This window comes from Malaya genurostris, chromosome 3 (genome assembly GCF_030247185.1).
Source record: "Malaya genurostris strain Urasoe2022 chromosome 3, Malgen_1.1, whole genome shotgun sequence".
NCBI classification, from domain to species: Eukaryota; Metazoa; Arthropoda; class Insecta; order Diptera; family Culicidae; genus Malaya; species Malaya genurostris.
Genome location: NC_080572.1, coordinates 133961198 through 133986699, shown reverse-complemented (window position 1 = coordinate 133986699; position 25502 = coordinate 133961198). Strand labels below are relative to the sequence as shown.

The window sequence follows — 25502 nt, the reverse complement described above, 5'->3', positions numbered from 1 at the left end:
TATTTCATTTCCTTCCTTGAGAGCAGGAATTGGTTTCTGAGGTTTCTTAAGAACCTTAGAAAGTTTCCAGAAAGGTTTAGAATATGGTTTAATTTGTTCAACTTTTTTAGCGAAATTTTCATTTCGCAAAAGAGTAAATCTATGTTTAATTTCTTATTGTAAATCCTTAACTATGTTTTTCATAGCAGGATCACGAGAACGTTGATATTGTCGTCGACGAACATTCTTCAACCGAATGAACAGTTGAAGATTGTCATCGATGATAGGAGAATTTAATTTAGTTTGAGCTTTGGGAACTGAAAGATTTCTAGCTTCGATAATATAATGATTCAAATTATCAATTGCTGTGTCGATGTCCGCAGAATTTTCTAAAATAGTTTCATGATCCACATGATTTTCAATGTGAGATCTGTAATCCAACCAATTAGCTCTATGATAGTTGAATATAGATCTAATTGGATTAATTAAAGCTTCGTTGGAAAGTCAGAATGTTACAGGAAGACGATCTGAGTCAAAGTCTGCATGTGTAATCGGTTCACTACAAATGTGACTTTGATCTGTTAGAACCAGATCAATTGTAGAAGGGGTTTTCACGGAAGAGAAACAAGTCGGATTACTGGGATGAAGAACTGTGAAGTAACCAGCTGAGAGTTGATTATAAAGTATTTTACCATTACTGTTATTTTGCCTACAATTCCACTGGACATGCTTAGCATTTAAGTCCCCTATTACGAAAAATTTCGGTCGCCTTTAAAGTAATTTAATTGTTCGCCGGTGCATTGGAATGGCAAATATGCTCCAGCGATGAAATAAATTCCACGAATGGTTTCAACTTCGATTCCCAAGCTTTCAATAACTTTAGTGTTGAAAGAAGCTAAAATTCGATGTTTGATTTGCCGTTGGACGAAAATGGCAACTCCACCACCCATTCCAGTAAACCTGTCAATTCGATGAACCTCATAATGTGGATTGCTTTTCAATTTGACATTTGGTTAAAAAAAAGTTTCTGTCACAATGGCAATACGAATTTTGTGAACTTCGAGATTCATCACTCGATTTCCAATTCCAATTTAAAATATTTATAATTATTAATAATTAATTAACATCACTGTTAAATATTAAATTCATTATAATATTATTTGCAAATTGCCATCCGATTTGAAATGCTTCAAAAAGTGATGAAGTCGAATTCATTCGGATGATCATTTGAAAAAGTTGATCTTGTAGGTAGATAATTTTATTTTCAGTTATATCGCCTAAATCGACTTCATTTAAAGAAGCGAATGGCATTAAAGGAATATTGGTAGATAGACTGCCATTAGAAGAAGATGATTTGGCCGATCTACCTATTAATAAATTGTGTTCGTTAAAATATGAACTGGAAGGCGTTCCTGTGTTTTGATTATTTACATTAGAAGCATTAAGAATCATTTGTCTACCTGTTACCAAAGCGTAACTGTCATTAGAAGAAGATGATGACGAGGTCGATCTACCTGTCAATAAATTGTTGTCGTTAGAAGACGAATTTGAAGATGTACCTGTTTATGCCTTTCTCATATAGAAAGGCTATGCAATCACTGTGAAAATCGACTTTTAAACCGAGGCCCGGAGGGCCGAATGTCATATATCATTCGACTCCGCTCGACGAACTGAGCAAATGTCTGTGTGTGTGTGTGTGTCCGTCCGCGTGTGTGTGTGTGTGTATGTGTGTGTGTATGTTACAAAAATATGCACTCACTTTTCTCAGAGATGGCCAAACCGATTTTCACAAACAAAGATTCAAATGAAACGTCTCATAGTCCCATAGCCTGCTATTGAATTTCATTCCGATCCGATTTCCGGTTCCGGAGATATAGGATGATATGTACCAAAAAAGTGAAAAAAATATGCACTCACTTTTTTCAGAGATGGCTGAACCGATTTACACAAACTAAGATTCAAATAAAAGGTATTATGGTCCCATAGCTTGCTATTGAATTTCGTTTGAATGTGACTTCCGGTTCCGGAGTTATATGGTAATATGTGAAAATTTAAGAAAAAGTTTACACTCAATTATCTCTGGAAAAACTCAACTGATTTTCGCAAACTTAGATTCAAATGAAAGGTCTTATAATATCCTAAAAATTTGTGGAACATTTTATCTGGATCCGACTTCCGGTTCCGGAACTAAAGCGTGATAAGTGGAAAATTACCAATTTTACTAGTATTTTTCCACGAACGATGGTTAAAAACAGGTACAAATCCCATAAAACTATATGATAAATTCTTCTAGTTTGCAGAGCTTGTTAGTTTGTGGGCATAAAAACTTAATTCGGTACTACTGGTCCCCTCTTTTCCTGTTCCGAGAGCACCGAAAATGGAGAAGAAAAACTCCTAAAACTAAATTAACTTCGCTTTCTCTGCGATGCACAGAAGTTCAAAAGCGCAATTTCACGCTCTTAATTGATAACTCATAGGTTCGTGGTTTTTGAGGTACAGTATCTTCAGCAAAGTTGATCAGAATGATAGACGCCATCTTTTGGCAAATTTTATTTATGTGATCAATCCCCCTAAAAGTGAAATAAACATTTTATTTTAGCTCAGAGCCAACATAGAGGCTAAGTTACTTCGACAAAGTTGTGCAGAAAGTTATTTCAAACAAGTTTGCTGAAGGTACTATTCCCGTAACTTGAGTGTAATTCAAGATATACATTATTTTCTGAAAAGGGTGTCCAAAAACCAGTTTTTGTAAGAAAACATATATATTTTCAATTTATATGAGTTTTTCATGATATACAAAGTTTTTCATCTTTAAAAACTACACAACTTTCTAGAACATACTATGCTGTTATCATTTCAGTTTAATGAAATAGAGCAATTTTTCATGTTTTTTTTAAATAAAATTCTAACTTGTCTATTATCAAAAGGCGCAGGAAGGTGCAGATGAGACTACTCACATATTTAACTACTTCAAAAGAGCTTTCATGCCGTGGTTGAGTTACTTGTCTGCGATCGTCTGCAGGCGAGATATGTTCTTTTCAAGTATCCTTGTCCTTGACATTTGCAATGATTAGGTTCATTGTATTTCAGATCAGATTTCAGTATATATTCATTACTATGGTACTTGCCACAAAATATTATTTTTTTGTGCACATTGAAGTCTATAAATTGAATAGTTTAGTGACTGTTTTGTCACGACATTTGAAAAAGTCATCATCAAATCGAATTAAGTTATGTCATCTTCTGGTAGAGAAAAGTATGATCAAAACTCATTTTTTAGTTATTTGTTTTTATTTTATGATAGCTGGCAATGTTCTTAACCAGCTAAAAGACTCTTAGCATCGTTCGACAGATTCTTCTTGGCCTGTTTTGGCAATCCACAAATATTTGTAACCAAAGGATCCAATGAAACTTATTACCAATTCATGGGATCCCGATTCGTAAGTGATCTGGATTGTTCGCGTGTATAATACTCCCGACATCTGTATAAAAGAAACTTCTTAATCATTATGAACAGTACAATATTTGAAAAGAACATATCTAGCCTGCAGACGATCGCAGACGAGTAATTCAACCATGGTATGAAAGCTCTTTTGAAGTAGTTTAATATGTGAGTAGTCTCATCTGCACCTTCCTGCGCCTTTTGATAATAGACAAGTTAGAATTTTATTTAAAAAAACATGAAAAATTGCTCTATTTCATTAAACTGAAATGATAACAGCATAGTATGTTCTAGAAAGTTGTGTAGTTTTTAAAGATGAAAAACTTAATAACATGAAAAACTCAAATAAATTGAAAATATATATATATATATATATATATGTTTTCTTACAAAAACTGGTTTTTGGGCACCCTTTTCAGAAAATAATGTATATCTTGAATTACACTCAAGTTACGGGAATAGTACCTTCAGCAAACTTGTTTGAAATAACTTTCTGCACAACTTTGTCGAAGTAACTTAGCCCCTATGTTGGCTCTGAGCTAAAATAAAATGTTTATCTCACTTTTAGGGGGATTGATCACATAAATAAAATTTGCCAAAAGATGGCGTCTATCATTCTGAGCAACTTTGCTGAAGATACTGTACCTCAAAAACCACGAACCTATGAGTTATCAATTAAGAGCGTGAAATTGCGCTTTTGAACCACTGTGCGATGCTTGAACTGATTTTCACAAATCTTGATTTGAATTGAAGTTTATACTGTCTTTAAACCTACTGTGAAATTTCATCCGGATCCGACTTCCGGTTCCGCAGTTACAGGGCGATGAGTGTCAAAGTTTTCAAATCGTCATATAGAGTGACAATATGTACAACACCGAAAGAAGAAGAAAACACAAAATGAACAATGCGTGCTTACGTACACGTTGTGTTGTAATGTCAATAATAATAATAACAATCCTACTACATGTTTCATGCTGCTGATTCATGCTGTTTAGCACGCAGTAGTAAGGGGCTGTCCATAAAAGACGTCACGCTGCAAGGGGGAGGGGGGTGTTTCATGAAACGTGATCTTTTGTGACAGGGGGGAGGGGGGGAGGTGTTTGGAATGTGACGTCCAATATTTTCAATGAGCGCATTTTTGAAATACCTAATTATATTACTGCTTTGCCCTATTTCCTGAAAATATCTCCACAATAAACGTTTACATTCTATAGGAAAACGTGTATTTGTTGATGTAAAAGCTTCTTCTTGTAAATTCGGAAATGAGTGATGCAGGAAATCATTTCTGTTGTGATCAGCAAAAGTGCACGGAGGAGCGAGTAAATTAGCGAAATTAATAAATTTTGCCAAATATGAGTACAAAAGAAAAAGATGTCTTCAAACGGTTTAACTTAAGTTATGCACTGACAATTTTTTCAGTAATTTGATTTTCTAGCATTGATAATAGTATATCATAAGAATTTCTCTTATCTGATTCTGATGCAGTTTATTCAATTGTACTCCATTTGAAAAAGGGCGGGAGATCAACGACTTCAGACGTAGATAATGTCATGTCTTATCTTGAACATATGTGATTTTCCTCCACCAACATGAAATCTTATCGAATCATCCAATGATTGAACTTACATAAATCAGGAATCATTTTAGCTCAAAATCACTACCCATTGTGTGACGGAAGAGCAGTACCGATATTGATCGATGTGATTTAAATTTCACTGATCAACTGTTAATGAAAAGATTCTCCGGCAGTGATCTCGTTTTGATGAGGTTTTGGTCTTTGTTTTCTCAGCCCTGTATGCTATAATAAGGAAATATTATTCTTTACCTAAATCAATAATATATCTATATCGATTTTTCCCTCATATTTATATGGTTTGTCATACATATTGAATGTATTAAGATGAATTTTTTTTTATTTTGAATTCGTGACATGTGACATAGGGGGAGTGGGGGGTCTTTGCTTCTGTGACAATTTGTGACAAAGGGGGGAGGGGGAGTAAAAAATAGTCAAAAAAAGTGTGACGTCTTTTATGGACAGCCCCTAACAGAAACGCAGGTTCGTTTCGTTAGATTTAGTTTAATTGGTTTAATCGAAATAGAGTATGAGATAGTAAGTATAGGTTTAACTACGTTCAAAACTGTTCCAATTTGTAGGCCATATTTGTTGGTAGCAAACGAACCAACTTCGGCTATTCCGTTCATCTGAATCCGGTTTCGAGAGAATTGGAAATTGTGATTAGAAACTGCAAAAAGGATCTCACTCACTTTTCTTGGAGATGGCCGAATAGATTTTCACAAACTTATAGGTTCAAAAGAAAAGTCTTAGAGTTTCATACGGAATTCCTTAATTTGTTGTGGATACTACTTTCGGTTCCGGAACTACAAGGTAAACAGGATTTATAGAGTTTGTGAGATTAGATCCGAACAAATTATCCTATTCCTATTCAATAAACAGTTGTTTTTGCGAATTTCACGGTTATATTCATGATGTAATGAGTAATATGAGAAAGGCATCATTACACCACTAGGTGGATTAAAATAGGTTTTTTGTTTGAAATTCGAAGAAATAAGTATCTTAGAAGTTTTATTGATTTTCAGGTATGTTCTGTTAATTTAAGATCGTTGATTTGATTTGTTGTCTAAACGAACGTGCGTTTAAAATTTTTTCCCTGATAGAACATTTCAAATAATTGGATTTATGATTTCCATCGCAATTTGAACATGAAAATTTATCAGTGGTTTCATTTATTGGACAAACGTCTTTCGAATACGATTTACCACAATTCAAACACCGTATATCCATATGACAATTCTTGGTTTAAAAGCCGAAGCCTTGGCAACGACGACACTGCGTTAAGTTTGCAATACGAGAATGTCGTTTATAATGTTCCCAATGAATTTTAATGTTTGAAATAAAACGTACTTTTTCTAAAGTTTTCAAATTGTTTACATCACTTCGATTGAAGTGTATTAAGCAAAGTTCATGTGAAATTCCAGAGCGTGGTTTAGAAGTACCATTCGCTCTTTTTTCATAAGTATTACTTGGGAAGGGGCAAAACCAAGAAATTCTTTTAGTTCATTTTTAATTTCATCAGTACTTTGATCATTTGATAAGCCTTTCAAGAGAGCCTTGAAAGGTCTGTCTGATTTTATATCATATGAATAAAATTTATGAAGTTTCTCGGACAAATATCGGATAAGACATTCATAATCTTCCAATCCATCAACCAAGACTCGACATTCTCCTCTTCGTCCGATTTTAAATGAGACTTTTACTTCCGGGAGTAAAGTAGAAAGCTTAGTACGGAATGCTATGAAGTCGGAAATCATCACCGTCACTGGTGGCATAGATTGTTGTTACTTCCCAGAACGACAAGCGTCCATTGTGGGAATTTTTGAAGAATTTTCTTCTATGTCGCTACAATCGGATTCAGGAAGAATCTCGTAAATATTGTTAGACGGCATAGAATCAACGGAAGGAAAATCCTTCCGTTGTCTTTTATTTTTACATTCAGATTCTTTGATGAAACATTTAAACCATCTGTTTCAATCAGTTCGCTTTCACATCTCATCCAAGTCAGTCGAAATAACAAAACCGCTTACATTCGGGACGGAAGAAACCAAGTACAGTATTGTGTAGTGAACAATAGAACGACCCTGAAAATGAGTGAACAAAACGAACAAAAGCTACCGCCGACACGAAAGAATACTATTGTTGTTGACTTCAGGCAGTGCAAAATTCGACAATAATAATGTCCCTATGTGGAGCACTAGAACATTAAATCTCAACGAGTCCAAGACGATCAACAAGGACAACGAAAGAAAACGGAAATCACACACAACACCGACGATGAAGCAATGGATGATGAGATAAACCGCGGACGAAGTGACCCCCGATCCTCGTTGGATTGAAATGGAAACTCATCTCCCCCTAGAAAAAGGGTGACAACGAGATCCAATAGCAAAAAAAATAATTTAAGTAACAAAAATGTAAGCCAATCGGCCACGTAAAGCTTTTACGCAAAAAGGCCAGAATAAAAAATTTATTGCAAAAAAAAACCTGTTTCAATCCTCCTAGGGGTGTACAAAATAATTTAAAAATCAACCCTTCAAGCTTCTGAAACTACGAGAACGAACAGAGGAAGGAATCAGGAATACCCAACCAGATGTTTCTTGGTGAGGTTGAATCATCCGTGTTGCCTGACATTTGTACCCTATTTAAATCACATTTCAGCAATGTATTCTCTGATGAAACCTTATCGAATGATCAGATCTCCAAAGCTATCATTAATGTTCCTCGCCGTTCCCCGATTGGTCCCCATCCAATCATAACGACAGCTATGATTGATAAAGCGTGTTCTAAAATGAAACTATCTTCTAGCGCTGGGCCCGATGGTATTCCTTCTCTGGTATTGAAAAAGTGCTCGAACAGCCTTCTGATTCCACTGTCGATGCGGTTTAATATCTCACTCAATTCAGAAATTTTTCCGGATATTTGGAAAACAACATATATTTTTCCGGTTTTCAAAAAGGGAAATAAAGCTGATGTATCTAATTATAGTGGGATAGCCGCACTATGCGCTGTGTCTAAGTTACGTGAAAATATAATTCTGGGCTTCATCAAGCATAACTGCAATAACTACATCTCGGAAACACAACACGGTTTTATGCCAAAACGATCAACTACAACGAACTTATTGCCTTATACATCTTTTATAATTCGATCCCTACAAACGCGCCTTCAAGTTGACGTTATCTATACGGATTTCTCCGCAGCCTTCGACAAGATTAACCACCAAATTGCAGTTGCCAAACTCGAAACGACTGGACAATGCGCCATTCAGACCCCAATGTGGTTCTTAGCCTCTTGTCCAGTAACTCCTATCCCTACCTCCCCGCGGTGCCGGCTGGGGTACGAGCAACCATAGGAAAGATCGGGTAACCAACCCCGGTGGGACCTTGGTCGTATGCTGACAGGGAAGGGGATCCTCTTTAGAGGATTTCGGAGCATCCTGTACTCCATGTTAGGAGCGGCTTCAAACAGCGTCTGTTCTGGTATCCAGCGGCTGAGTATGAAATGCTGCATCCCGTACAGCTAAATCAAAGGTGGCAACCTCACCAAAGGGATCGTCCTAGTGCTAGTTGGGACGTTAAACAGAGCAAGCACGATGATCCTCCGGCGAGACAGGGGGTTGGCGTAGGCCCAATAAGCCGCCCGTAAAACATCTATTACGAATAATACAGGAGAGAATACGACCCGTAACAATCGGCATAGATCCACGCGACGAAATAAGGACTACGATTGGGAACTTGGAACATAGAATTGCAAGTCGCTAGGTTTCGCAGGCTGCGACAGGATAATATACGACGAACTAAATCCTCGCAGCTTCGACGTCGTAGCGCTGCAGGAGCTTTGTTGGATGGGACAGAAGGTGTGGAAAAGCGGTCATCGAGCTGCTACCTTCTACCAAAGCTGTGGCACAACCAACGAGCTGGGAACTGGCTTTATAGTGCTGGGCAAGATGCGTCAGCGAGTGATTGGGTGGCAGCCGATCAATGCTAAGATGTGTAAGTTGAGAATTAAAGGCCGTTTTTTCAATTACAGCATAATCAACGTGCACTGCCCACATGAAGGGAGACCCAATGACGAGAAAGAAGCGTTCTACGTGCAGCTGGAACAAGCCTATGACGGCTGCCCACGCAGAGACGTAAAAATTGTCATCGGTGACATGAAGGGAAGGGAGGCAATGTACCGCAATGTAATCGGGCCGAACAACCTGCATGCCGCATCGAATAACAGCGGCAAACGGTGTGTCAAGTTTGCGGCCTCCCGAGGAATTCTAGTCAGAAGCACCTTCTTCCTCCGTAAGGATATCCACAAAGCTACCTGAAGATCACCTGACCAACAGACCGAAAACCAAATCGACCACGTTTTGATCGACGGAAAATTTTTCTCGGACATCAACAATGTTTGCACCTACCGCAGTGCGAATATAGATTCGGACCACTACTTGGTTGCTGTATGCATGCGCTCAAAACTTTCGACGGTGGCTACCCAACGTCGAAACCGAACATCGCGGCTTACCATCGCGCGGCTCCGGGATGCTGGAGTAGCCCAAGATTACGCGCAGCAGTTGACAGTGGCACTACGAACGGAAGAACAGCTTGGTGCAGCTACTCTTGAAGATGGCTGGAGAGACATCCGTTCTGCCATAGGTAGCACTGCATCAGCATCACTAGGTACGGTGGCTCCGAACGTAAGGAACGACTGGTTCGACGACGAATGTGAACAGTTAGTGGCCGAGACGAATGCAGCTTGGGCGAGCAAGCTGCAACACCGGACGAGAGCAAACGAGGAGCGATAGAGACAGGAACAGACTAAACTCGTTATCCCGTAGAAAAAAAATCCAACAGGAAGACCGAGATCGCGAAGCGATGGAACAGCTGTTCCGTGCTAATGACACAAGGAAGTTCTACGAGAAGGTGAACCGTTCGCGCAGAGGCCATGTGCCACAGGCCGATATGTGCAAGGACACTAACGGGGATCTTCTCACGAACGACTGTGAAGTGATTGAGAGGTGGCGGCACCTCAATGGCGATGTGGCGGAATACGAAAGTGGCGGTAACGAACTTGGGAACGCGTGCGGAGGACGATAGACTGCCGGTCCCAGACCTCCAAGAAGTCGAGGAGGTGGTACACCGGTTGAAAAATAATAAGGCCGCTGGCGTTGACCAACTACCAAGCGAGCTACTAAAACACGGTGGTAATACACTAGCGATAGCACTGCACTGGGTCGTTACCAAGATCTAGGAGGACGAGATTTTACCGGAGGAATGGATGGAAGGAATCGTGTGTCCCATCTACAAAAAGGGCGATAAGCTGGATTGCTGCAATTACCGCGCGATAACTCTGCTGAACGCCGCCTACAAGGTACTCTCCCAAATCTTATGCCGTCGACTTTCACCGATTGCAAACGAATTCGTGGGACAATATCAGGCAGGATTTATGGGCGAACGTGCTACCACAGACCAAGTGTTCACCATCCGCCAGGTGTTGCAAAAGTGCCGCGAATACAATGTGCCCACACATCACTTATTCATCGATTTCAAACCAGCCTACGACACAATCGATCGGGAACAGCTATGGAAAATCATGCACGACTACGGATTCCCGGACAAACTGATACGATTGGTCAAGGCTACGATGGATCGAGTGATGTGCGTTGTTCGAATATCGGAGATAAACTCGAGTCCCTTCGAAACTCGCAGAGGGCTACGGCAAGGTGATGGCCTTTTGTGTCTGCTATTCAACATTGCTTTGGAGGGTGTGATAAGAAGAGCGAGGATAGACACGAGTGGCACGATTTTCAGAAGGTCCGTCCAGCTACTTGGTTTCGCTGATGATATTGATATTATAGCACGCAACTTTGAGAAGACGGAAGATACGTACATCGGACTAAAAGCTGAGGCCAAGCGGATCGGACTAGACATCAATGTGTCAAAGACAAAGTACATGAAAGGCAGGGGCTCGAAAGAAGATAACGTCAGCCACCCATTACGAGTTCTGATTGGTGGTGATGAAATCGAAATGGTCGACGAGTTCGTGTACTTGGGCTCACTGGTGACTGCCGATAATGACACCAGCAGAGAAATTCAGAGACGCATACTGTCAGGAAATCGTGTTTACTTTGGACTGCGCAGGACGCTTCGATCGTACGAAGTTAACTATCTACAACACGCTGATTAGACCGGTTATCCTCTACGGGCACGAGTCCTGGACAATGCTTGCGGAGGATCAACGCGCACTAGGTGTTTTTGAACGGAAGGTGTTGCGAACCATCTTCGGCGGAGTGCGGATGGAAGACGGTACGTGGAGAAGGCGAATGAACCATGACCTGCACCAGTTGCTGGGAGGACCAACCCTTGTCCAAACGGCCAAGGTCGGGCGGTTACGGTGGGCCGGGCATGTTGTTAGAATGTCGGAGAACAACCCGGTTAAAATGATTCTCGATAATGTTCCGACCGGTATGAGAAGAAGAGGCGCGCAGCGGGCAAGATGGATCGATCAAATTGACGACGACCTGGGGACCCTTCGCAGCTACCGAGGCTGGCGGCGAACAGCCATGAACCGAGTTGAATGGAGATGCCTCCTGTATACAGCAGAGACCCGCGTGGTCTACGACTGAAAGAGTAGAGTAGTAAACTCGAAAAACTTGGATTCAGTGGATCTTTACTCAACTGGCTTCAATCATATCTTATTGGTCGGGAAATGTTAATGAAAATCGGTGAATACACTACAACACCGTTTGCTGTAGGTTCTGTAGTCCCTCAAGGCAGTCACTTGGGACCATTTTTATTCATGCTCTACCTCAATGATCTCAACTTTCTATTGAAATGCCACAAACTATCTTTCGCAGATGATTTTAAGCTATATCATCTAGTAAGATCGTCCGACCACATTATATTTTTACAGTCACAGCTTGAATCATTCGTGAACTGGTGTAACGACAATAGAATGGTCTTAAATTTAATTTCGCAGATTGTACTGAAACGAGAGTCTACCGTTAAAGATTTAGGTATCTTTCTTGATACCAAGTTGAATTTAAAAAGTCATATCGATTATGTGATCTCTAAGGCCTCCAAGCTTTTAGGTTTCGTCTTTCGCATTACTAAGAGCTTTGTCAATGTACATTGTCTTAAAGCATTATATTGAGCTCTAGTCCGCTCGGTGCTTTAATATTCAACTGTTGTCTGGTCACCTCATTATCAAATCGACATAGATCGGATCGAAGCTATTCAACATAAATGGAGAGATCCTACTAATCTTCCTAGTTACACAGATCGCTGTAAGCTTATTGATCTTAATCGGTTATTCGTTCGTCGGAATGTCTCCAAGGCAACTTTCGTTGTTTATTTGCTTCAATCACGTATCGATTGTCCCGAACTCTAACAGTAGATTAATCTCGACATTCATCGACGCAATCTTCGTTCCCACCCCAAGAACAAATTATGGTTAAAATGAGCATTTCTCCAGTATGTGCCGAACATTCAACAACTGTTCCAATGTCTTCGACTTTCGACACCTGTCAGATTAGGATTTGTCTGGAACAGTTAATATTTTATTTTCATTCAACCCCCATTCCGTCTCTCCATCATCTTCATTTGAAACTAACTAGAACTCGCTCGCCTAAATTAACCTGGTCATTATTTCCTCTTTTTTCTGTCTTCCACCATCCATTTTTATCACTAATTAGATCTACATGCCGATTCTAACCTCGTCGTTTTTTTCTGTCTTCCACCATCTTTTTGATAACTAAATAGATATACATGCCGATTCTAGCCTCGTCGTTTTTCTGTTTTCCACCATCTTTTTGATAACTAATTAGATCTACATGCTGATTTTAACCCCGTCGTTCGTTTTCGCTCGTTTAGCACCCCCTCCACCAACCCTTGTTTTCAATTTACCTAACAAATTATCTCCTCTCTCTCCCCTTCTGAGTAAGAGTACTAATACTGTTATGGTTGGTGTCATCAACTAGTTACAGTGTAGGCCTTAATATATCTGTTGGATCATTGTAATCTGTTGATACAAATGATGAGGAGATTTTATGCCTGCTGGAGAGAGAGATTGCTAAATTTCATCTCCATCGGGCTTTACCCTGCTCCAAGTAAATGAATAAATAAATAAATAAATAAATCAAAATCGGTACAAATATTCCGTCACACAAAATCGGTAGTGATTTTGAGCTAAAATGATCATTGATTCATGTAAGTTCAATCATTGGATGATTCGATCATCTTTGATCTTGGTGGAGAAAAACCACATAAGGAGTGTATCGATAAGTAGTTAGCAACATTCAAACAGTTATTACTCTGAAATGGCTTAATTTTTTGCAGCGTGTTTTGCGGTGACACGTTTGTTAACATGTCAGTAACAGCTGCGTAATCGATTGGTTTTGGTACGGTTTATCGTTTCAATGATTAGTCGAATTGATCCGGTAACGCGAAAGAAAATTCTGCACACTTGGTGCTCAGAAAGTGTTGTCACGTACAACGAAATTGCAAAACAGGTAAAAGTGCACCACACCAGTGTCAAAAAATTTATCGAAAAGTTCGGTAAGACCCTTTTCATGAAGGATTTGCCCCGATCCGATAGGAAAACGGGTCCCAGCCAACCCGGCCGGGACTTAAAAGTGGTCGAGTACATCAGGAAAAACCCATCGGCGTCGACGCGGTATTTGGCCAAGCAGTTCAACACCAGCATCGGAATGATTCAACGGATCAAAGTTCGGAACTCCCTGAAAACGTACATGAAGCAGAAGGTGCCGAAAAAGTCCCTGGTACAGCAAATTCAGACCAAAACAAAAGCGCGAAAACTGTATAACTGGATTCTACAGAAAGAAGACGGATGCATCCAGATCGACGACAAAACCTACGCCAAGGAAGACTCTCGAGCGCTGCCTGGACACCAATATTATACGAAATCGGTGTACCAGGACCTGGACGACGCTGATTTTCTTCACGAAGGGCACAATTAACACCAAGGTGTACGAGGAAGAATGTTTGAAGAAGAGCATGCTGCCACTGTACAGAAAGCATAAGGCTCCTCCTCTCTTCTGGCCGGATTTGGCTTCAGCCCACTACGTCAACTCCGTTCTACAGTGATTGCCAAAAACTATTGTTCAATTCGTGGAAAAGGACATCAACCCACCGAACTGCCCGGATCTTCGGCCAATTGAAAGGTATTGGCAATTGCCAAGCGGCACTTTCGGAAGGAAGGTACAGTATCCTAAAACATGCAGGAGTTAAAAAAAAACTGGACAGCTGCCACCAGGAAAGTCACAAAAGTAACTGTGCAGAATTTAATGAAGAATGTCAAGTCCAAAGTGCGAGCGTTTCACAGAAACTAGGATTTTCTTCAATATAATCAGTGAAATGCATAAAAATGTATTTTTTCTACAATATATCGAAAACTGATGTGTTTAATTCGATTTTTTATTCAATAATCAATGTTGCTAACTACTTTTCGATACACTCATTTTGATCAAAATAAGACATGACATGATCTACTTCTGAAATCGTTGATCCCCCGCTGAGGGGTGTGGAAAATAGTAACAACAGCAATCCTACAGGAATTTGTAACTAAGGATAACGCGTGTCAATGAGACTTTTCCAAAATCATGGAACATTGTTAATTTTGTATCTTTGGCAAATGCTCCTTATCAACAGAGTTGGGGAAAATACCGGTTTCGTTACGGCACAGTTTACGTAGTTTCAACATACATACTTACTCTTATTCTTTCAGTCGTAGACCACGCGGGTCTCCGCTGTATACAGGAGGCGTCTCCATTCAACTTGATTCATGGCTGTTCGCCGCCAGCCTCGGTAGCTGCGAAGGGTCCGCAGGTCGTCCTCAATTCGATCGATCCATCTTGCCCGCTGCGCGCCTCTTCTTCTTATACCGGTCGGATCATTGTCGAGGATCATTGTAACCGGGTTGTTCTCCAAAGTTCTAACAACATGCCCGCCCCACCGAAATTGTTTGCAGTTGCTGGTTGGTTGGATGGTAAGTTGTTAACTGTAGCTGGTGTACTTTGTTCTATAGGCGTTACGTTGGATGGTTTCGTTGAAGGGGATACTTCACTGTTGTTGATGACTGTCACAGATGTACTGGGGTTGCTTGGGGTTGGTGTGAAGGAAGCACCGTGGTCATTTGGTGTGGTTGTCTCCTTGTCCAGTTTATCACATGGCTTACCGTAATGAACAGCTTTTTGGCAATATTGACATGTAGCCATCTGATTGTCATAGGTAACAAGTGATTTGCACGGTATTCTTGTATCCTGACCGAAGGTTACATAAGAAGGTATAGGTCTTTTCGAGCGCATGCGTAACAAACGTACGCCATTTAGAATACCGGGGAAAAAGTTCTTCCACTTTTCTTTTTCGATAGAGAGAATCTCTCCGTATTGGGACATAGTTGCGCGAATATAAGGATCGATGACACTTGAGGGAAGATCATGCACACGCACTTCTATAGCACTATCTACCATATATATTGGAATGTTGTATTTAATGTTCTCGTGCTCCACATAATGCACATTATTATTGTCTTTAGCGAATTGAATTGTATCCAACTCTTTATAAAACTGGATGTAAACAACATTATTTGTTCTCTTGCATTGAAGTAAATGTACACGTTTAATGTAAAGATGCATTTGCTCCTTAAGCAAACCTTCAAGTTCTCGTATCGAAGGTCGAATTTTGCAACAATTGTATTCTTTCGTACCGGCGGTAGCTTTTGTTCGTTTGGTTCACTCATTTTCAGGGTCGTTCTATTGTTCACTACACAATACTGTACTTGGTTTCTTTCGTCCCGAACGTCAACGGTTTTGTTTTATCGACTGACTTTAATGAGATGTGAAAGCGAACTGTCTTTGACACATTGATGTCTAGTCCGATCCGCTTGGCTAAGCTTTTAGTCCGATGTACGTATCTTCCATTTTCTTAAAGTTGTGTGCTATAATGTCAATATCATCAGCGAAACCAAGTAGCTGGTCGGAAATCTGAAAATCGTGCCACTCGTGTCAATCCTCGCTCTTCTTATCACACCCTCCAAAGCAATGTTGAATAGCAGACACGAAAGACCATCATCTTGCCGTAGCCCTCTGCGAGTTTCGAAGGGACTCGCGTTTATCCCCGATACTCGAACAACGCACATCACTCGATCCATCGTAGCCTTGACCAATCGTATCAGTTTGTCCGGGAATCCGTAGTCGTGCATGATTTCATAATTTGCATGATGGGACACACGATTCCTTCTATCCATTCCTCCGGTAAAATCTCGTTCTCCCAGATCTTGGTAACGACCCAGTGCAGTGCTATCGCTAGTGCATTACCACCGTGTTTTAGTAGCTCGCTTGGTAGTTGGTCAACGCCAGCGGCCTTATTATTGTTCAACCGGTTTACTACCTCCTCGACTTCTTGGAGGTCTGGGACCGGCAGTCTATCGTCCTCCGCACGCGTTCCCAAGTTCTTTACCGCGCCGCCACTTTCGTATTCCGCCACATCGCCTTTTAAGGTGCTCGTCAAAATACTGCCGCCAACTCTCGATCACCTCACAGTGGTTCGTGAGAAGATTCCCGTTGGTGTCCTTGCACATATCGGCCTGTGGCACGTGGCCTCTGCGCGAACGGTTCAGCTTCTCGTAAAACTTCCTTGTGTCATTAACAGGGTACAGTTGTTCCATCGCTTCGCGATCTCGGTCCTTTTTCTATTTTTTCTCTTGGCGCTTTTTTCTACGAGATACCGAGTTTAATCTGTTTCGCGCCTGTCTGTATCGCTCCTCGTTTGCTCTCGTCCGGTGTTGCAGGTTGCTCGCCCAAGCTGTATTCTTCTCGGCACCTAACTGTTCACATTCGTCGTCGAACCATTCGTTCCTTACGTTCGGAGCAGCCGTACCTAGCGTTGCTGATGCAGTGTTACCTATGGTAGAACGGATATCTCTCCAGCCATCTTCAAGAGTAGCTGCACTAAGCTGCTCTTCCGTTGGTAGTGCCACTGCCAACTGCTGCGCGTAATCTTGAGCTACTCCAGCATCCCGGAGCCGCATGATGTTAAGCCGCGACGTTCGGCTTCGACGTTTGGTAGCCACCGTTGAAAGTTTTGAGCGCATGCATACAGCAACCAAGTAGAGGTCTGAATCTATATTCGCACTGCGGTAGGTGCGAACTTTGTTGATGTCCGATTCCGTCGATCAAAACGTGGTCGATTTGGTTTTCGGTTTGTTGGTCAGGTGATCTCCAGGTAGCTTTGTGGGTATCTTTGCGGGGAAAGAAGTTGCTTCTGACTACCATTCGTCGGTTTCCTAGTTTCAACATAAATATATAACATTATTTGCTAACATATCTTGTCTTGATGTTCCTGTGCTGTCATAGCAATACTTCATATTTCCTTGATATTTCATCGAAGGAATCTTCGATTTGATTGAGATGTTTGGTTTTAATAATTGGTTTGCAAATCACTTCTACCCGGGCTGTTACTTCTGTGTATGATATTCAAACTAAAGAGGGTAAATTTATCAGCTGCATGATATGCTTTATGATTGAACATGTTTTTCTTATCATTATAATTATTGATAATCACAGCATATATGTTATTTGCTGGTTTTATTGATATTACTCCGCCAACGTGGTTTTGCTGAATGAATTTTAAATACATCAAGAAGCATAAAATTTCGATGCGACCGACCAAACAAACTTTTTGAAATTCTCATTCTTTGTGTGTTTGTTATCCACAGCTGCTTACTACCTATCATTAGATTTCGTTGTGCATAAAAATTGTTTAGATCTTTTGTCCAATACAAAAATATAACTATTTTCAGAGTTTTAGGTTATTTACCAAAATTTTTAAAATTTTCAGTGAAATTCAAGTTTCAGTTTTTTTTTGTAAATTTTGTTCATAATAAATTTCCAATAAAATAATATATGTCATAAAATTTAAAAGTTTTGATTTGATTTTGTTTGGCAAAATTTTCAAAATAATAGAAATTCTTTGTATTTGTACCAAATTTCTTGAGATTCTTTGAATGGATATATAATTTTGGTCATCAATACATTGTTTCTGGTAATGATTCCAATATTCTGAATCAAAAAAATGTACATGTTTAATTTTTGAGTTATATACAAACATGTGAAAAAATGAAAACTTCATACATATTTATAAATTCATCGATTTTTTAATGTTTTCTTTTGATTGTGCAGGAATGGTAGTTGAGCAGAAATTTTGGCTAGTATCACTATCAATCGAATGATGTGTAAAAGTATGTAGGTCATCGCTTTGAATTTCGAGATATTTACGATCATTGTAAAAAGTCTCATCTTTTCTTAGGTCATCTATCCACAGTTTTCATTATAACTTTGTGTAGGCAACCCTACTTTTAGTTTTTATCAGTGCATTTTATTTCTGGAAGTACCTTTCCAATGGAGAACAAATTTTGAAGATCGGTTGATTAACAACGATGACTCGGTAAAGTTGAAGTTCTCAATATCCGATTCGCGATGCAGGTGCCGCATGAATGCAGATGATATCAATAATGATATACTTAAAATAATCTACAAACTTCACAAAATTCGAGGGTATACAGTTTATCGAAATTGGTCAAGTAACAACTGAGCTATGATAGCTCAAAGTTACCGTTCCTACTTTTTTTTAGGCTTGGTGCTCCGCGTAACTTTTTTAGGCTTGGTATTAGGAGTGTTAATGATAGCTTTGGAGATCTGATCATTCGATAAGGTTTAATCAGAGAATACATTGCTGAAATGGGATTTAAATAGGGTACAAATGTCAGGCAACACGAATGATTCAACGTCACCAAGAAACATCTGGTTGGGTAGTCCTGATTCCTTTCTGCTTTTAGCGTTGATTTTTAAATTATTTTGTACGCGAAGGAGGTGGGAATGAAATAACATTTTGTTCAGTCGCTTATAACGATTGTTGAGGAAAATATAATAAGATCTCAAATAAAGCGAAGGATGCTTCGATAGTTTGCTCAGAGGAGAACGTTTAGCACGCTTATAACGTTTTAGGGTCAGTTTGGACCATGGGGGATGGACAGATTCACGTCTATGTTTTGGGTACAAATAGATCGATAGAATACGAAACTATATGGGACCATAACATAGCAATGGAATTGCAATCTCCATTAGTAAACAGGCTTCTCCAGTCTAGCGACAGCAAAAACTGATTCATTGCCTCGAAATTTCCTCTCTTGAAATCGTAGTATGTGCCTTCAGAATCGTTATTAAAAACGGTTGGCGTGTAAGCAGATATATTGATTTGGAGAGGAGGGTGATGACGACACATTTCAACCAGTGGCGAAGGAGCGATGGATATGGAACAAGTACTCGACAATTCATAACTGGCGAAGCAAAGATCCTGAAGGCGATTATAGTTATCATTTAGCTGAACTAAACCTGCAGTGTTGTAAGCGCCCAGGAGTCGTAATGTAGTATGCGTTCAAGCATCCGGATAAAGATATTTACAAGAATCGCTAGTCCATTTAATACCAGGTTGGTTGAAATCACCTAAGATCATAATTTTGTCATTAAAGCTCAATTTATCGCTTATCAATGAAAGAGAACTTAAGTGTTGTTCGATCAGATTCAAATCATTCACGCGATCAGACGAAAAGTAAAGCACGCAAATGTACAATGTATAGTGTGTGAACAAAAGAGCGACCCAAACATGCTCAATATTCTCACAGTTTGAGAGACACAAAAAGTGATAATTGAAACCTTTGGGCAAGGGACGAGAGGGGCTCGATCGGCGTAGGGATATCGGTTGTGGTCGTATAGCTGATTCTGTTCTCTGTTCTGGCTTGCGCTTTAAAAAAGAGGCGATTGTCACTCCATTCGGCCAGAAATTAGGTGACGTAATATTTTGCTTAAAAGCTTGCGCACGGAGAACCCTTCGATCATAAAATTGCGAAATCGCAGTTTTTGATTTTTGCGATAGTTGATTTAACTAATTTCTTTTTGATTCAACCAATATGGTTTTTGATTTGCATATATTCAAGTAGTTGAAAAATATGTTGTTTTGAATGCTGTCAAATGCCGGAGACAGTTGAAAGCAAAACAATAATCGCAATGCAAAATCAATAACTTTTTTAGTTGAAATCTGTTCGCGTCGCTTCAAAATGTCAATGAAAACAACATCGATGGTTAAAGCGTTTGGTGAAATTGTGTTCATTCGATTTGAGAAATTTATGATAACAAGTGTTTATCTAACAGCGGTGTTGTGATAAATTAACCTTGTTTAAGATGAAAAAGATTTGGTGACAAATTAGAAAATGATCATCTCGTAATGTTTCAGGTATGCGCAAAAATTTTATGCTACAAATTCGATCATTGATTTACTTCCAGCAGACTGTTTTACTTCCAGCTGTTTGATACCGATGATGATGTTCATGCATTAGCAATAAAACGCTTTTTGACATGAATTTAATTTATAAAAGCGAAGGGTTTCAAACACACAGAACGCGCTGCGTTTGAATGGCGCGTTTGAATTGCCGTCGCAAAATTACAATTCCCAGCGGTTGATGCACCCAAGCTCATATAAATTGACTAAAATTATCAGTGCATAACTTTAGTTCAACCGTTTGAAGGCATCATCTTTCAATACTCATTTTAGGTAAATTTAATAAAAATATCTAAAACAAATAAAACTGATTTATTTTTCAACTAACAGAATTTTGTTTCAATAACAACACCAGTTATTTCAACTAAAATATTTGTTGAAATTGAAAGGTATGTGTCCTCACTAATTGACAGCATTTTTTTTCAAACAGTTAAATTAGTTGTTTCAACCATCGTTTCTGCTAATCGAAAAACAAAAATGACAGTTTAGTTAAAACAACAATCGATTAGTTGTACCAAATTTTAACCAATCGAATTCAGAAAATCAACTAATATTTTGGTTGAAATGGGATCGCGGGTGGTTCCGTGCGGAACATCTAATTTGAACGAACTGAAAGATAGCGGTCTGTCCTGGTACTGGCTAACAAGCTTGATGCAAGCAATGTGGCTACGATTACAATTAGTTTTAGATTGAACGTAGTTGATAATATTTAATGGATTGCATGCGAGGTGTACAATTTGTTATTACCTGTTGATTACTAGTAGGGACAATTTGGAACTGGGTTGGACCAACATATGGAATGTTGGAAATAACCGAAACCTGTATAGCATTATTTAATGCTACTATAGTGTATAAAGCATTGATGTTCATGTTGTTTGCTTGCGACGAAATAAAACGGTGTCGTGTGGTAAGTCCATAGCCGTGAGATTTACTTACAGCGTTGTCTGAAGCAGCGGGCCAACAAATAGCAGATGTAACCGGAATTGAATGCAGAGTGATTGTGTTACATATACTTGTCGAATTTGTACTAATGGTATATATTGGTGGTATTTGTACTAATGGTATATATCCACTTCCATGAACCAACACTGCTACGTTGGTTCATGGTAGCGGATATATATTGAAAGTGCCAGCAGTAGAGGTCATAGAATTCGGAGTTGAATAGTTAGTTTGAGCATTTCTGAGATGAGTTGTATCGGCAATGGTGGTTGACGGTGCTGATTGCACTTCTGTAGAAGTTGGAAGTGGAGGCGGATCAATGTAATTGGTGTAGTTGTTAGTTTTAGTTCGAAATGACGGTGACGGAAGATTGACGTTTTGAGTAGCGATGCTGTCGACTGGTAGCATAGATATTGTGATCACAGTGGCATTATCATCAGCGGGGAAGGTTATGAGATTGGTCGAACGATTGTTATTATTCGTATCTGAAACGAGCGGTATTATAGAATTTGAAGTGTATATGTTTGACATTGAAGCGTTGACTCACCATAGTGTTGGTAGCGGCTTAAGGAAAATGTCAAATATATGAGTACCCGAGAGAAACTGTGAGTGCTATCAACTTCGATAAGCGCAGCAAGAATAGCAGCTCTATGAGATGAAAACTTTTTATCACTAGCGCGCTATATATTTTATAGGACGGTTAAAAACATTCCACGGATGCGAAATATGCGTTATTATGATTAGCACTACTGAAACTTAGAAGGTTTGTGCTGGTTTAACATTATTTGTGGGCAATTATTACAAGAGCGAAAAAATAATCTTCCATTGACTCAGAATACACTGAACCAAAAAAAAATTATGTTGATCTGCTAATACCACGTCGCGGATCAACATAATCCGCTAAGTAGACTCAAAGTACTGGTTACGTACAAGTCACTTCCTGACGTCCCGAAAGTAAGAAACATATTGACGGCATTCTGACCGCCAACAGGTTGTAGTCATTAAGGGGTTTTGGTACCTCTTGGGCACCGGTTTGTGCAAATGTACACATGACTAAATTTATTTATTTTTACGTTTCGCATTCAGTTCATCCGACGACACGACCAGGCACTTCGAAGAAAAATCAGCATTAAAACTGTTCGCTAACGATTCACCGCCAGTTACCACAAATCTAGCGACCCCTTGTAAATGATAAAAATAATCTTCTCGAGCAACACTGTTTAAGTTGCTATGGACTAGTTACCAAGGAACCCCAAAACAAATAAACATGTTTTGAAAGCGGTGGAATTATTCTATTAGTGTTAAACTTTGTTCAAATTAAGCAGAAATGCATTTAAATGAACTCGATTTTAGGAATTTAATCGAAACTAAGGATGAAACCAACGAACGAGGACAATGATCTGCTTCCAGCGATTCATCCGTACACTTCAACTGCTAGCTTTTCTGGGCAGTAGGATTCGGTGTAATATACCGGTGTCAAAATTGTTTTGTGTCGGTTGATTGCGCAGAAGTGGAAACAGTATTTCACCTTGTTGGCCACTATTCGAGGATTACTAGTGGAATTCCACAAAGAAATCATTTTACCGTACGTTATACAGGTACCGCAGAGCACTAGCCTCGCTCAGCTCGTTGTCGGTCATTTCCATGTCTTCCTTCTCACACAACGGTTTCAAGTCAAGACCTGAATTTTGAACTTGGCTTTATAAAAGACAAAACTCATACTCCTCATTTTTTACATTCCGCTCGAGTCAGGTAAATCCATTAAAATGTTCCGTAATATAATAACCGATCTGAAATTTATTCTGTTTACATTCATCTTGCCTTCGATATGCAGTAACCAAGGTTATGGTGACTGTTATTCAAAATCAATAAATATATCAACTTGTGCTGCCAGTTTAAAAAAATTCACTAGCGTTTTCGATTTGACATTTCCAGTTACTGAGGGGTAGTTAAATTTACGATACAGTTTTGATAGACGAGTGGCAGGTCGTGTCGTCGGTTCATCAGTGCATTAGCAGATTATGTTGATCTCCTAATGTACGTAGCAAGTACTTTACGTCTGCTTAGCGGACTATGTTGATCAGCGACGTGGCACTAGCAGAGCAACATAATCTGCTAATGCACTGATGAGCTGAATGCGAAACGTAAAAATAAAAAAAAATTAGTGTTTAGATAAAACAAAGCACTTTGAAATAAAATCTTAGGATATAGTTGGCTTGTACTATAAGAGATGTGTCTACTATTTTAGGTACTCATCAATGCAGTATGGATGGTTGTTTCCCCTGCGCATGCAATGCACCATTATCCGTCGAGAGAGGACAATTTGCTCGTTTGCAATTCTTATACGGATGCGTCTTACATGGTTGCATTTTTTTACCCAATTTTGCTTATTATCGTCTGCACCGTTTATGCTGTATTAACTCGTAAGACTCCAGAAGCTTTCAACGAATCTAAATATATAGGTAAGTAATAAAAATCTCATGTGACTTGTATTCTTGTAATATTACTGTGTTATTCTTGAAAAACCAGCTTATTGAATAAAAACACGGAACTTTGTTCTGGCGTAAGCTAGCATAGCCTAATAATCGAAATATTTTCGAGCCAAACTTGGAAAGTGTTTGTTTCAGTTTTTTGCAGCTTCGATCTAAATGACGGTTTGAAATTCTAAATACCCTCCTCCCTGTAGTTTCAGATTACCTTTCATTAGGGACTTTTGTTCGTGAAAGTCGATAAGGCTTCCTCGGATAAAAATGAATGTGCTCCGTTTTGGACATTTTTATTCCAACTTTCGGAAATTTCGGAACTGCTTTCCAAGGACCGGTGTAACTGAAGTCAGTTCGTGTGGCCAACAACATGACTTATAAATTGAATAGTTTTGAGCCCAACTTAGAAGAATTTTACCATCTTTCACATCGTCATCGAGCCCAACTTAGAAGAATTTTACCATATTTCACATTGTCATCGAGCCCTGCTTAGAAGAATTTTACCATCACACACGACGGCTTGAATTTTTTAACACTCATCACCCTGTAACTCAACAACCAATTGAAACCAATTCAATGGTTTACTTCTTAAACCTGCCTCGAAAAAATTGTGCATGCAGAAAAAAATCGGAAGCGACGTCTCTCTCGTTTGATTATGTTGCTTCAGATAGATTCACTGTGCACCAATGGTATGTAGACTGTCATGCGATATATTAATTGTACGAAAATTCCCATTAATTCCTAAACATATATTATCAACTTTAAGCGCATACAGAAAGTAATATTCCATCGTTATGTGCTTCGATAGCGGAGGCAAGACAATGTATTCATTTATGTTGAAACACGTGGTTCGTAAACAAACAACAAAATATGTATAAAGAAACATGATTCTATAAGTTGATGTATAGGAAATGGAAGTTCAACTGACGTCGCTCGGCAACGTCGTTGCGCTGGACTGTCCAGCGAATTGCAGAATAGTGCTGCAGCGACAATACATACAATGGCGATTTGAACCCAAATGTTTTAGGTTTGAGTGGTTAGTGGAATGGAACCGCAAACTGAAATACGCTTTCTTGGATTTCAGGATTTTAAAACTATAAATTATTGATATCTATTCGCCAAGCGTGGACAGAATGTTTCTAAAATCATCAGATTCTTTCAAAAACTCATGAGTTCCGCTAAAGTATAGGGGAGACCGGGGCTGGTTGGTCGAGTTTTACTTTCGGAATTTCTGTACTCATTCTGGGTAGACTTTTTGAAAAGCGGTTTGCTCTGCCATGAATATACACTTTTTAAACATATACGTAAATTTATGCATTCCTGAATAAATATCAGCAAACAAAGTCTTGGCATTACATTCCTTTTGTGGGATTTTGCTTTCTGTTTCAACAGACTTCGCAGCGTACAGAATCATTGTAATGCTAGTACTACGATCCTACTGACACTAAGAATCCTTCCAGGTTGGGGCTCGAACACACGACAACTGACTTGTAAGATCAGCGCCCTATGCATTGAAGTGCCAACCCGGGCTAGGGAAAAGTTATTAGCAATCAAATGCGGAGAAAAAATCGTCCAACCAACTCCAGGGCTAGAGTAGGTTGGGCGAGTTTAAAAATGTATATGAAACACATATTCATGTTAGGATCGGAAGTCGAATTTTTTTTATTCAAAATTATAATATATTTTTAGTCACACTGCTTAAGCTCTAAGATGTAAGATCTAATCTTAATTAACGGCTAACTTAA

At 39.3% G+C, this 25502-nt stretch overlaps 1 protein-coding gene across 3 annotated transcripts in view; it reads left to right on the top strand.

The window, feature by feature from the left end:
* The window catches only part of LOC131436715 (metabotropic glutamate receptor 8-like), a 498361-nt gene that overhangs the window by 411692 nt on the left and 61167 nt on the right, over window positions 1-25502 (top strand). For all 3 annotated transcript variants that reach the window (XM_058605585.1, XM_058605584.1, XM_058605586.1), the window contains exon 12: window positions 23523-23736. In XM_058605585.1, coding sequence (XP_058461568.1) covers window positions 23523-23736 — 214 coding nt within the window. The remainder of the gene's footprint in view (window positions 1-23522; window positions 23737-25502) is intronic.